The 13,786-nt window shown below is 36.5% G+C and overlaps 3 protein-coding genes and 1 long non-coding RNA gene across 5 annotated transcripts; 3 read left to right on the top strand and 1 right to left on the bottom strand.

Moving 5' to 3' along the window:
- The first annotated feature begins 378 nt into the window (after nucleotides 1–378).
- Nucleotides 379–1,822, top strand: LOC18047173 (protein YLS3). The gene has a single exon (XM_024189112.1). The coding sequence runs from the start codon at nucleotides 515–517 to the stop codon at nucleotides 884–886; it is 372 nt and encodes a 123-aa protein (XP_024044880.1). The 5' UTR covers nucleotides 379–514; the 3' UTR covers nucleotides 887–1,822.
- Nucleotides 1,823–5,022: 3,200 nt separating this feature from the next.
- Nucleotides 5,023–6,751, bottom strand: LOC112100154. The gene is made up of 2 exons (XR_002906481.1): nucleotides 6,255–6,751; nucleotides 5,023–5,387 (listed from the first exon to the last, which is right to left on the bottom strand). It is a non-coding gene; the product is annotated as an uncharacterized LOC112100154 (long non-coding RNA).
- An 85-nt stretch (nucleotides 6,752–6,836) lies between these two features.
- Nucleotides 6,837–10,125, top strand: LOC18047172 (50S ribosomal protein L24). 2 transcript variants are annotated; one of them, XM_024189751.1, is made up of 6 exons: nucleotides 6,837–6,988; nucleotides 7,320–7,418; nucleotides 7,505–7,600; nucleotides 8,430–8,533; nucleotides 8,621–8,757; nucleotides 9,728–10,125. In XM_024189751.1, exons 2-6 carry the CDS (start codon nucleotides 7,359–7,361, stop codon nucleotides 9,808–9,810), a joined length of 480 nt encoding a protein of 159 aa, XP_024045519.1. In that variant the 5' UTR covers nucleotides 6,837–6,988; nucleotides 7,320–7,358; the 3' UTR covers nucleotides 9,811–10,125. The 2 variants fall into 2 exon arrangements, with proteins under 2 accessions (XP_024045519.1, XP_006444034.1); XM_006443971.2 differs by having other exon boundaries at nucleotides 6,838–6,988; nucleotides 7,308–7,418.
- A 906-nt stretch (nucleotides 10,126–11,031) lies between these two features.
- LOC18047171 (vicilin-like antimicrobial peptides 2-2) lies at nucleotides 11,032–13,047 on the top strand. Its single transcript, XM_024187561.1, is given in 4 exon segments — nucleotides 11,032–11,728; nucleotides 11,835–12,010; nucleotides 12,118–12,198; nucleotides 12,285–13,047. Coding segments are annotated over 4 exon segments (1,698 nt in total). The 3' UTR covers nucleotides 13,029–13,047.
- Nucleotides 13,048–13,786: the final 739 nt, after the last annotated feature.

Raw genomic sequence — 13,786 nt, 5'->3', positions numbered from 1 at the left:
ACTGCTCTGATTTAATGGAAGATAAATAAAATCCAATTGGCCTTATCAATATGTCTGTGAATTTGTAATGAGCTGCTGCCAAGTTTAGTCTGGGAACACAAAGGTTGTTCTAAGCAACGGCTTTTGGCCTTACTCGGATGGAAGTGTCCAGTTCAAGCGGAGACAAATGATGCAGTCGAGTAGAGTCATCATTACCATGATTAAACTTGAAAAGAAAAAATGACAAATCAAGAGCTAAAAGTAACTAACATGCCAACCATACCTAATGAGAAAACCTGGCCTCACAAGCTAAGAAAATTTATTAATAAAAAATATTCCTTCAATCAAACATTGGTTAAGAGTAGATGAACTCCAGAACCCACTTCAAATCTACCAGTTTTTTTTTTCCCTCCAAATTTCTTGAAAAGTATGAACATATAAATCCATCCTTAATCCGAAACCCAACCTATAAAAAAATCTTAAAGACTCTTCCATTGAAGACAATCTGCAGTGAGCTCATTTCTCCCAGAACATTATGGAAGGATTGAAAACTTTCCATCTCTTTGCATTATTATTAGCAACTCTTTCGGTCATTTCGGTAAATGGTCAATTAACTACACCATGCACAACATCAATGATCTCCAGCTTCACACCATGCCTAAATTTCATCACTGGAAGTACTTCAAATGGCGTCACAACACCAACTCAGAACTGTTGCGATTCATTAAAATCGCTTATGAGCACTAGCATGGACTGTGCTTGTCTTGTGATAACTGCCAATGTCCCGCTTCAACTGCCTATTAACCGAACCTTATCACTCTCTCTGCCAAGAGCATGTAACATGGGTGGAGTGCCAGTGCAATGCAAAGGTGTGACGCTGTCACTTCGCCTTAATTCAATACCCTAATATCAGCAAACTTGCCTGTTCATGGATGATTTTATAAATGCTTTTGAAGTATTAAGTGTGCGTTACGTTCCTTTTTTTTTTTTCTTTGGCAGCCTCTGGCACTCCTCTACCTGCTCCAGGTACCCCAATTTATCCATTAATTAATCTTTCGATTCACTGTGACTTTTTAACATTAGACAAAAAAAAAAGTCATAAACCTTCATACGAAAGCTTAATTATTAAACAGGATGCTTGCCATCATTTGGAACAAATATGTTGACTAAAACGTCTTTGGCAGGCCCTGCTGCTTTGTTCGGGCCAGCTCCTGCACCTATAGCTGATTCTCCTCTTAGTCCAAGAGGTAAGATATGAAGGCCCTTTTCGTAGCATAAACAAAAGCAGTTTTCTATTACCACTAAAATAACTGGATTTTTTTATGTTCTTTAGCTTCCAAAGCAGTTGCCCCAGCAGCGGAGACCGATACAACTGAGGATTTGACACCTGCATCTCCACCAGTGGAATCAGATGCTCCCACAAGCCCAGGGATCAGTCCAGCGCTCACACCACCGCCATCACCATCAGCCTCCAGACGATCTTGCATTCCCCCACCATCCCTCTTACTCTTCTTTGTTGGAATAAGTAATTTCAAGAGATATTATTAAAAGTTGAAACCACTTGTTACTGAATTTGTGTAACGTGGCACATATAATTGGGTTTTGTTTCGGCAGGATTTTACAAACACACAACAACATCAAATCTTTAACTACTGCATTGGTGGGGTGCGCCAGGCCCATGCAATAGTGCAACGCATGGGCGACGCGCGAATACCCCGATAGCAAGCTATCGTTGGTGGTCTTCCCCCTATAGGACGTTTTCGGGATGCCCCTAATCATCGCCCTATATTTTGCGTTTGTTTGTATGGGCCATAGGCTCTTTATTGCACTTACAACGCAAATATATTTTCTGCTTGCACTAAAGTAGATATAACTCAGCTCTTTTATAAGCAGCTCATCACTATTGCTTTCTTTCTCTACTAGATGTGGGATAATGGAAACCGACTTCTCAAGTCTTTTTGGCCTCCTGCTGCCCAGCTCCCATGTTGAAAAAACCCTCCAACTACATCCACATATTCAATTGGAAGTTTATAACATTGGAATATGCACATTACGTTCACAAAATCACAATAAGTGATTGTTATTCCGTCTGATTGAGATTTAAGTGGATGATATTTAAGCATAGATAAAATGAAAATACAGCTGATAACGTTAGCTGTCACACCAAAAATTCACAGGTTGTTCAACTAAGATTAAGAGAAGCGCAGACTGCTTCTTCCTTGGCTTTGCACAGAAAATGAACTGAACTAAGTTGGTCCACTTACCTCTTTCATTCAATCAAAGCTCATTAATAGCCACAAAATTCTCCCTCTCAGTTCAAACAATCCAGAATTAGCTTTCCATTTACTTACACATACATCCCTCAACAAGCCTCACAATCACAAACACAAACTGAACACAAGAGACTCAAAGTTAAAAGCGTCCAAATGTACCAAGACACACCTTAAAAGAGAATGGCCAACAAGCATGTTGCTCTATCTCATCTGCGTTGCCATCTTTGCAGCATTGCACTTCCAAAACGTTGAAACCCAAGCAGGAGGAAAAGGGCTAAATGTGCAGATTGTTTGAAAGAATGCATTACCAAAGGCCATGGTTACACCTGTGTGAGATGAAGTGTGACACTAACCGTACAACTAAGATCCACTCTTTAGTTCTTTCGAAATGTTCTTCGCAATAGTCTATAATATGTTTGTATTTTTATGCCAGCAAACCGGGCATCAGCATAGGTAATTGATTGAACACTGAGAATCAATCTCTTTAGAGACAGAGGGACAGCCATGAGATACAATAAACACGTGGAGGAGTTTCATAATGCTTCATATTCGTAATATGTTAGTTTGCAAGATTTTAATAAAATGTTTGACTCTGTCAGTCTCTTGCAATATTTATAATCTGTAGGTTTAATTTTAGTCTCATTTCACCACTGCTGCCCTTTCTATTTCGTAGCAGATTTGTCAAGAGTATAAGCATTTTCTTCTTTTCTCTATATGACAATAACATCAAATATAGCCAATAGAATGTTGGTTTATTTTATATATCCATGAAGGTTTTACAAGATAATTAACAAGGGTAGACGCAAGCACAAAATCTGATGGGCAAGGCCCCGGTGCCCCCACAATATGCAAGAATCAGATCAGGGTGTCTTTGAGTGCAATTTCCCCAGCAAGTTTCAGATACTGCTCCCTTTTCCAAGCAATAGAATTTCACCCATGGCAGCATCTCTGTGCATTGTTGCTGTTTGGCCATTGCAGGCATCATTGTCCCAACTGTCCAAGCCATACAAGAACATTAGTTGTTAGAGAAACAGAATAAGAGATTAATCAATTATTTGGTGTTACAAAAACTAATTAATTTCATGCAAATTGCTGTCAACTGGGCGCTTATTGAATTTCCTTACTTGGGTTAACTATGTCATTTTCAATGGCAATATTGCAGGGAAAATAGAAAACAAAAAGGGACAATTGTAAACAAATTAAATTTGAATTAATAACTAATATGCACCTGAAACAATAACCAAAATGGTGATGAAAAAGTGGGATACTGAGAATTTGGCCATCTTCACCCTGCAGACTGCTCTTCTCTGGTTCCAAATCCCACCTGGATGTCTACTTATACATGGGTGTCTATAATTAAAAGACTAGCATATTAGCACTTATTACCATATCTTATAACCAGATTTTGCTTTAAAAGTATAATCTTGCTTCTCAGGAGAACTTTAATTTAAACAAAACTCTTGCTTAAGTTGATTTATGCATGCATTATTTTATTGCAAACATAGTAAAATTTGGTGTTTATCAAACACTAATTAGCTTGTGTGTCTTCTGTAAAGTTAGTAGACTTCCATAGTTGCAAACATTTGTCTTAGGCATAGTTTGGTAATATTGTGAACTTTGGTAAATAATCATTATTAGCCGTGTCACAAGATTAACCAGTAATAAACAAAAAACAATTGAATAAGGATAATTATGAGTTTATATAATTCATAAGAAGATTTACTCTCTCTCTCTCCCACTCTATATATATATGTGTGTGTTTGTGTGTGTATTAATTGAAAGTATCAATTTACTTCAGATTATACACTTACGATAATGAATAGTAACTCTTTTACTCCTCTTAAGATTTGTTTTTATCAATTGGCTCATTGATAACTTTAATTGGTGTTAAAATAGTCACAAAATACACATATAAATAATTTGCATATGAAAAAGTTTTATTTATCCCTCAACAACATTTTTTTTCACACGGTTTTTCAACACCTAAGATAGGGTCAAGTATTAAAAATTTATTAAGGACTCAAAATCATAAATATAAATTCTAAGAGAGATTTTCCTCCTCACTTATGTAATTTATTATGAGAAGTTGTGATCCTAATTTTAATGATATTCATTATTAAAAAAATTTCATTCTCCTTAAGATAATTTAAAGATAAAATTACTTTTTAAAAATTTTACAAACTACATAAAATTATTTTTAGTCTTTCCAAATGAGATCATCTCTCTATCTCAACCACACAATAGCAACAATGAACAAACCAGCCCTCATGGGGGAAGCAAAGGCAAAGATCGTGGTCCAAACTACTTATCTGTTCGGTATTGTTTCTGAATTAGTATTTTCTGAAAACAAAAATGAGAATAAAAATGGTGTTTTGTAGTTGCTGCATTTTGAATTTAAATATGCGTTTGTTATCATTTTATGTATCCTTAATTTTAAAACTGAAAACAATAATATGTGTTCGGTAGACACAATTAAAAAAGATAAAAACAGAGAATATGTGTTCGATAGTACTATTTTCAGAAATAATTTTTACTAAACATTTAAGTTATAGTTAAAAAATAATTGTTTAATTAATTAATACATGCACAATCATATCATTAATAATTTAAACAAAATAATAATAATAATAAATTACACAATGACAGTTTTAGTATTAACATTAATGAAAAAAAAATTATATCGTCATTGTTTTTACATTATAATAAGCTATATATTGTAACACATAAATTAAACAAAATAATTATAAAAAAAAATACATGATAGACATCATGCATTAATAGTTGCTGGAGATAAATCAAATTCAACAGTATACAAGGTACTTGCAAATTACACTTATTTTATGAAAACAAGCTCTAATGACAACAATGTCAACTACGAGCCTATGCTTTAGCCGTGCAGCAAAAATGATTACAGTATGTCAACAGAGTTTGACAAAATTTCAGCATGTAGTTTCCTTACCAACACAAAGCATAAAACTGCTACTACAGAAATAAAGAACAAAAAAGATGGATAGAAGAAAAGCAAGTGCCAGGCCAAAGAAAGGATAAACTACATTTGTTTGTCCTTGAAGCTGACTGATCCCAAATGAAATTGCGAAAACCATAAGTCCAAATTAAGCCGAGAATCCATATTTCCTGCATGTGAGTTATTAAAAATGAAATTAAATACATATATAAATCATCAAAATTAACTGAGATTGCTCCCCTAAACTTAATAACCAGCAAACCCAACAATGAAACTGGTAAGCTAATAATGTGTACATTGATAATTGATGCTACTTTTAAATTTGGTGACCAGTAGTATATTTTCAATAAGGAAGTTCTAATGTGTGACCTATCTAAGCAAGTAAAGTAGTAATCTAGTGAGGGTTATTCACCCAGCTAAACAAACATAATTTTGTTAACAAGCTATCATCTTGAATTGCTAATTCAAATTCGACACATGTATGCATAGATGCACAAGAACAAACAGAATTTTGCACACCATTTATTATAATAATTGAGCATATTATTTTGCTTTTATTATTATTATTATTATTTTTTCATATAACCAAACACTTCTCATTCAAATTCATACGATTGTAGTCAATGCGACTATAAGTAAGAGAGCTCATACAGGAAATAAGAATTATGATCTAAGGACTTTTGAGTCAAAAAAATAATAAAAACTCCAGGAAAAATGTTCTTTCCTCTGTCGCACAATTCTCATAAAAGGCTTTCCAATCAAATTTCAATTTGAACTACTTTCATGGAGCCACCAAGCACAGAATTTAACTCATTGGATAGGTATACTAATTTCTTTTATTCTCATATTTCTCATATGAGCATCTAAATAGATATGTGTTTCATTTCTCACAAATCCAGCCAACAGCAAATCGTTCTTTTTCTAACAATCCTTAAATAAGATACAAATGCAGAGCTCAAGAGACAAACATTCTATTTGTCTAAAAAATTGAACGAATATGATTTGGGTTTAAAATAAACAAAAAGAACCACACTCACAATTTACTCAAATCGAAAAATTGAAGACTAGTACAAGCGAGCAGAGATGGGGCAGAAACGAAGCAAAGAGCAGCTGGAGCAATAGTCGAGACTAAGCAGAGATGAAGTAGCAACAGCGGAGATGGGGCAATAGTAGCAACAGAGATGGAACAACAGCCAATTTAGGGCACGGAGAGAAAGAGTTGTGACGGTGGATTGCGGTCGATGAACAAGTAACAGCCACCGAGGGGAGATAGCTGTGAAGTAGACCTAGATAAAGAGGAAGGAGAGAGAGAGATTTGTGCACGATTCAAGTGGGTTGTGGTCGAAGGAGAAGTATCAGCCACGAAGGGAGAGCTGCGACGAGATAACGAGAGGGAGGGATAAGATTTCGGGGGAGGAAGATAACTTTTAGATTTTGTTTTGGGATGTATTTTTTAATTTAATTTACAATTCGTTTGAAAACATATTTAGGGCGTTCGCAATTTTATAACTCTAAACGTGAAAATGAATTTTTTGTTTTGTAATTCATTTTTTAGATTCAAGCCACCGAACGTATATTATGTTTATACTCCCAAAACAAAAACGAACAAGGCCTTGAAAACGGTACCGAGCGGGCCCAAATTAAAAATGAAAATGGTCAAACGAGACAACTCTTGGAAGGCCTGCCCAGAGTCGTAACGCCTTCTCTCTCTATATCGGCAAAAACCCTAAACCCGGAAACTCTGCAAGCTCAGGGCTCTTTACTCCGTCGGGTAATCTACTAATCTGTCTCCCTCTCTCTCTTATGATTTGTTCATGACCTCTGAACCATTTGGGTGCCATATTATTATATATTGGACATTGAATGGTTGGATTTTTTTCCCCCTAATTTATGGCCAAGCGATGCCATTCCATTTTGGGTATTCTTAATCCAATCACTTTCCAGAACAATGAGATTCTGTCTGTTTGGTGCAATTTGAATGAGATTATGTTGAGTAAATTTTATTTCTATAGAAAAAAGAAAATGGATGAAATGAATTGGGTTTTCTTTTAAAACTTTTAGAAAATTATGATAAGAATTCTGTTTGGCAGTGACACGTGCAGGTACTTCTCTAAGAATACTGATCTCTTTCTAAGTTTGAAATGGGCTGGAAAGCTGCCGAGAAACTCATCAGGCACTGGAAAATACTCAGAGGAGATAATGTGAGAATGTGGTTAACAGATTCATTATTGCTATTTATCTTATCTGGACTTTCAAATAATATGTATTTTACTCATTTTACTTACAGGTTATGATCATTAGGGGTAAGGATAAAGGCGAAACTGGTGCTATTAAGCGTGTCATTCGATCTCAAAACCGAGTCATTGTCGAGGGGAAAAATCTGGTGGGGAAAGTTGTTTACGACTCTTGCTTTGTTGCAGTTATTCTGTCATGTTATAATTCTGTCTTGGTTTCTTGTTTCCAAGAGAAGGGGAAAGTTGTCTGCCTTTGTTTAAGTTTAAGGAAGCAGTTCTCAGGATAGTACTTGTTTGACCCCAACAGAATCCTCCTATCAATTTTGGTTAAATCGTTTTTTGAACCGTTGGTTTTTGCTTTCATTATTAGACTCTGAATTTATAAGAGTTTATATTGGTTAGAACCTATGAGTTTATGACATCCTGACACTGACACACATAAATTATCACAATAGTAACTGAAGATTTGTGTTAAGTGTTAGCTTGACTTATAGCATGTTTGACTAACTATATTCCTTGTTTTGATGCTTTGCTTGTCTCCGTGATTCTAGTATTGGTCTCATTATATTGAAACATTTTATTCTGTGAAGAAATTGAACTTAGACCATTGTGTGTTTGATGCAGTGGCCTGTACATTTTAAAGCAAACTTGTGCTGATTCTTAGAGACCTCGTTGGTTTGAAGTTCTAATCTGAACATTATCCGCAAAGTGTATGTTTAATGACTCAAAAGCAAGAAAACTAAAGTAGAAATCAACACGGTGGCATCTTCTATTAAGTATGAATAAAGTTATTGTGATTGTCTCTTAATCTTTCTGGAGTCTCCTTTGATGATTTAGAGTTTCCAATGCATGCTTGTTCATTATTTGTTTATGTCCTTGCATTTAAGTGTGTGTTTTGTCCTGCCTCCAAAAATCTAAATGAATAGTTTTTATCTTGTCTAGTAATTCATGACTCCATTGATATGGATCTGTGTGCAGGTAAAAAAGCATATCAAGGGAGGAGAAGGTCATGAAGGTGGAATCTTTACAGTTGAAGCCCCAATTCATGCTTCAAATGTTCAAGTTCTTGATCCCGTTACGGGGTATAGTTGTATCTTTTTATCTAATTCAATTTCTGGTTTTAGCATCTTATGACCTAAAAAAATGATAATTGATGTTTACTCATGCAGGAAGCCTTGTAAGGTTGGAACTAAATATCTAGAAGACGGAACTAAAGTAAGAGTAGCTAGAGGTATAGGAGCATCTGGGTCCATAATTCCTCGTCCTGAGATCTTGAAGATAAGGACAACACCAAGACCTACAGTTGGTACATAACTTAAACTTATCCCCTTTTCTGTTCTTTTATCTGTAATATAAATATGAATATCTTGTCTATATTTTTGTCATATCTACTGGTTTCTTTATCATGCACTGCTTATGTTTATTACTTGTGATCTATTCTATGGGATACCGTTCTTTCTGTCTGGGAGAGGTTGTATCATTGTGCATTATCATCTTTGCATACTGGAAGTCTGGAACTACCCTACAGTGAGTACCTATTGAATGGACGGTAATATTTGAAAATATTACTTTTATAAAAAGGTCTTAAGGGAATTTGCCTTTGGATGACCTGAAAATATTATTCATTAAAAGCTGAGAAAGAAAAGGGATGAAAAAAATTAGAGCAGGTTTAGTTTCCAATGTACATCATATGGAATGTATGCTCATCTTTTTGTAATTTACAATTCTCCACTACTAACCAACATCTCATCTATGAATGTTCCTTAGCTTATAGTTGCATTGTTGATCAAAATGATTAATACAATTTTTTTAACTTCTCGTAGCAATTAGTTAAATGATCAAGGACAATTCTTGATCTAGATGCATTGCTTAGGATGTAGCTTTGTTCACCTACCAAAACTTAAATGTCGGTAATACTTCTTAATCTGAAAATTTTCGTTAGGGTTTTACCTTCAGGCTGGTCCTTTCAGACCCTTCAAAATTGGAGGCATTTGCTCTATTAATAATCTCTTATGAAGTTCTATTGCTTGCATCATAGGTGTAATTTTTTAAGTCAAGAATTCACTTATATGAATATTTTCCCTCAGCATGTTCAGTGGATACAAAATACAAAATTGGAATGAACCAGTATAAAGATAGAACATTTTTCACCGATAGAATATCTTGGATAGAACCAGTATCAGCTGTTAATTGCAGAGGTCCTTATAAGTTTTCTTAAGATGAGAGATTGTTTTTGCCTGTTCTCTGATATTCATTATTCTGTCTTATTTTTGCAGCTGGTCCCAAGGATACTCCAGTGGATCTTGTGATGGAGAAGACATACGATGCTAAAAGTGGAAAGGGCATGCCGGATCTTTAAAGAACCGTGTTCAATTTATTGAGATCTTATTATATAATGGGAGATGTTGGAGAAGAATGAGTGAGCGAATATGTATGCCTAGGATCAGTAATGATTTTGTATCCGTATCCTATATTTCAATCTGTTTGGCGCGTTTTACAAGTATAATTGCCCTCAAATTGATTGAATTTCACAGCTTGAATATTTTTCAGTCTACATTGTGCTCTAACCTTGTAATGACAACCGGTACTGCTGCTGCGCACCTCTGAAGCGACAGGGCCGGTTGATGCACCCTTTAACTTATCAGCCCATCGCCAAGTTGGCAAGTTGTGTTCATTTCCAGCACCTGTCATCACTTATATGCAGTTACTATGCACCTGTGAAGCAACAATGCCGATTTATACACCCCTTATCAGCCTATCACCGAGTTGTGTTCATTTCCAGCACCTTTTATCACTTACAATTCCATTGCATGGCTTCAGCAGGTTATTTATGTTGCCATGTTTAAGAGTCCTGAAAAGGACTTTCAAGCCAGCCAGCTGTAACCGATGAACGCCCATCAGTGTGAACAAAAGTAGAATCATGTATATCTCTACTAATAAGTCGCATCTTTTTTCTTTTTATTTTTTTATTTTTTCACAACTGCTACGAGCCGATATCCTTAGCAAGTTCGATCATATCACCATACAAATTAGTGCTTGTTCTTTATGCGGTGAAAGGCCTGAGCCTTTGTCTGCCGAGTTCCCTTATTTAAACAAAAGACAAAATTACTTCTAAAGCCATGCGCTGTAGGAGATAAAAGATTAAAAAATTAATTAACATAATAACACCGTAGGCATTATAGTTCGTTCTGTAATTTTTTTTTGTCAGCTAGCTACTTTGTCCGTACTGCTACGTGAAGACTCCGTCTGTATTGGAACATCGAGGTTTCCAAGAGAAAAATTTAAAACCGTACACAGCAAAAATCTTTCTGAACTTTGCTGCACGGACATAGTTGTTCCATATAGTCATCAGCAATGCTAGTGCAGTGATACGCGGCGATTGAATACTCACTGAGCTCGACACGTTGGATGGACACTCGTCTGCCTGCATGAGTTAACTATCCCATTGCCATCCAATTTTATATTTTAATATCACAGTATATAAATCAATTTCCATTCTCAATCTCTTCATCAGCAACAAATCGAAGACAGCAAGCAATTAAAGGAATCCCCAAGTGTTGTCCTGTTTATAATAATAGCTATGAATCGAAAGCTTTGTTTTACCCTTTTCACACTTTCTGTCTTAGTCCTGTGTGCTGGTTTAGCTCTGGCTACAAAAGACCCAGAGCTAAAACAGTGCAAGCATCAGTGCAGAGCCCGACAACAATACGACGAGAAGCAGAAGGAGCAATGCGCAAGGACGTGTGAAGAGTACTACAAAGAGAAGGAACAACGAGAAAGGCATCGAGAGGGAGAGAGTGAAGAAGAAAAAGAATGGGGCGGCCGCCACGAGTGGATGAACCCTGGTGAGCCTGCAGAAAAGCATCTGAGGCAGTGCCAGAGGGAATGCGATCGGCAAGAGGAGGGAGGACAACAGAGAGCGCTGTGTCGGTTTAGGTGTCAGGAGAAATATAGAAGAGAGAAAGAGGGAGAAGGAGGACAACATAACACGCAAGAGGAAGAGGAAGAGGAAGAGGGAGATGAGGAGAGGTAGTGGCAAGGGCATGAAGAAGAAGAAGAAGAAGAAGATGAGAATCCATATGTCTTTCATAAACATCACTTCAGTAGTAGAGTTACCAGCCAACATGGAAGAGTTGCTTTTCTTCCCAAGTTCACTCAAAGATCAAAGCTTCTTCGTGGCCTTGAGAAGTACCGCCTTGGCATTCTTATTGCTAATCCTCAAACATTTGTAACTCCAACCCACTTGGATGCTGATGCCGTTTTCTTTGTTTCTTGGGGTAATTTTTCTTGTTTCCACTATCTTTTTTATTGTTTACGTACTTGGGGGATGAGATGAATATATGATTTACGTTATGTTTCGTCGACTCTTTGGCTTTTTTGTAGGACAAGGAACTATCACTGTGATCCGTGAGAATAACAGAGAGAGCTACAATGTTAAACGTGGAGATATCATAAGGGTTCCTTCTGGTAATACTTTCTATGTCACCAATACAGATGATGATGAAAAACTTTACATCGTCAAATTTATTAAATCCATCAATCTTCCTGGCCAGTACGAGGTATATTATATCTTTGCTCTGTTCCCTTCCTTCCTAGTTTTTAGCATCTACATAATTGATCATAGTGGGATTTTTCATTGGCTCCTCCGAACTTTTCTCTGATGCAGGCATTCTATGGGGCGGGTGGTGAAAATCCTGAATCTTTCTTGAGGGCTTTCAGTTGGGAGATACTTGAATCCGCTTTTAAGGTAATTAATTTCTTAGTAATAAAATTAAGTTGTAACATATGCTTTTTTTTTTAATCTAATTGATGTGCATTAATTTTCCTTCCCAGACGAAAAGGGACAGCCTGGAGAGAGTATTATTCCAACAGGACCAAGGAGCCATGGTGAAAGCCAGCAAGCAACAGATTCGAGCTCTGAGCCGAAGTCAGGAAGGGCCCAGCATTTGGCCATTTGCGGGGGAATCAAGGGGCACATTCAATCTTTTCGGAAAGCGCCCTTCTCATTCAAACAACTTCGGGGAGCTCTTTGAAGCCGATTCCAACGACTTTAGGCCACTTGAAGACCTGGACATCACGGTCTCCTACGCCAACATCTCCAAGGGAGCAATGGCTGCTCCGTTCTACAACTCAAGGTCAACAAAGGCGGCGGTGGTGGTTGCAGGAGACGGGTACATTGAGATCGCATGCCCACACGTATCCAGGTCATCAAGTGAACGCCGACATCAAGGCAGCAGCACAAGAGAAGAGGGCAGCGCCACGTACCACAAAGTAAGCTCCCGGATAAGGACCGATTCAGCGTACATCGTCCCGGCAGGTCATCCTGTTGTCACAGTCGCATCACAAAACAATAATCTTGAAGTTGTCTGCTTCGAAATCAATGCGGAGGGCAACATCAGGTTCCCTCTTGCGGGGAGAAATAAGATATTCAAGGTTATGGAGAGCGAAGCTAAAGAATTGGCTTTTAACACCAGGGCCGATGAAGTGGAACGCGTGTTCGGAAACCAAGATCAAGATTGGTTCTTCAAGGGACCAAGTAGATGGCATCAACAACAGCAAGGCCGGGCTTACGAATGAGGGGAGGTGCTGAGAATAATGTTGAGGAGCACAAGTGACGAGTGAAGTTTTGTGTCCGACGACTCGACACTACTGAGTACTGACAACCAAGTGTGTTTTAGTGACTCTTTTTTCAACTCTGTGAGATAACGAATAATGTTGAACATGTATCTATTATCTATGGACATGTATATGTATAAATCGGAGATCCGGCATCATAATAAATAAATAATGAGCACTAAGCCAATGTTCTTAAAATTTTGACTTGACTCCCACAGTCCATTATTGTTGTGTTTACTTGCTGGAGTGGGAGTGAGGAGTGTGGATTCCTCCCACTCCAGCGTTTACTTACTTAAAATGGAGAGGGATTGAGAGTCCCACTCCGTAGGCCTCACCCATTTTTAGAGTGGAGAGTGGGAGTGGGACTCCTATTGGGGGAGGTGGGAGTGGGAATCCACCCCCACCTCTCCCATTTCTACCATTTTTTTTATTTTATGTTTTATAATTAATAAAATAAAATAAATAATATTATATTATATTATATTTAAATAATAATATTATATTTAACTAAATAATAATTTACATTGATTCTAAGTTAAAATTATTTTAAAATAATATTATTATATTAATAGAGAATTAATAAATATAATATTATTATATTTATTTTAAAAATAATAGTACTATATTTATTTAATAATAATAATAAATACTTTATTCTAAGAAAATATTAATTTTGTACTAAATAATATTATATTATTATTTTATATAATAATAAATTT

The sequence above is a fragment of the Citrus clementina genome, unplaced genomic scaffold (assembly GCF_000493195.1).
Source record: "Citrus clementina cultivar Clemenules unplaced genomic scaffold, Citrus_clementina_v1.0 scaffold_3, whole genome shotgun sequence".
In the NCBI taxonomy this organism is placed as follows: Eukaryota; Viridiplantae; Streptophyta; class Magnoliopsida; order Sapindales; family Rutaceae; genus Citrus; species Citrus x clementina.
This window is presented reverse-complemented; position numbering and strand designations above follow the sequence as displayed.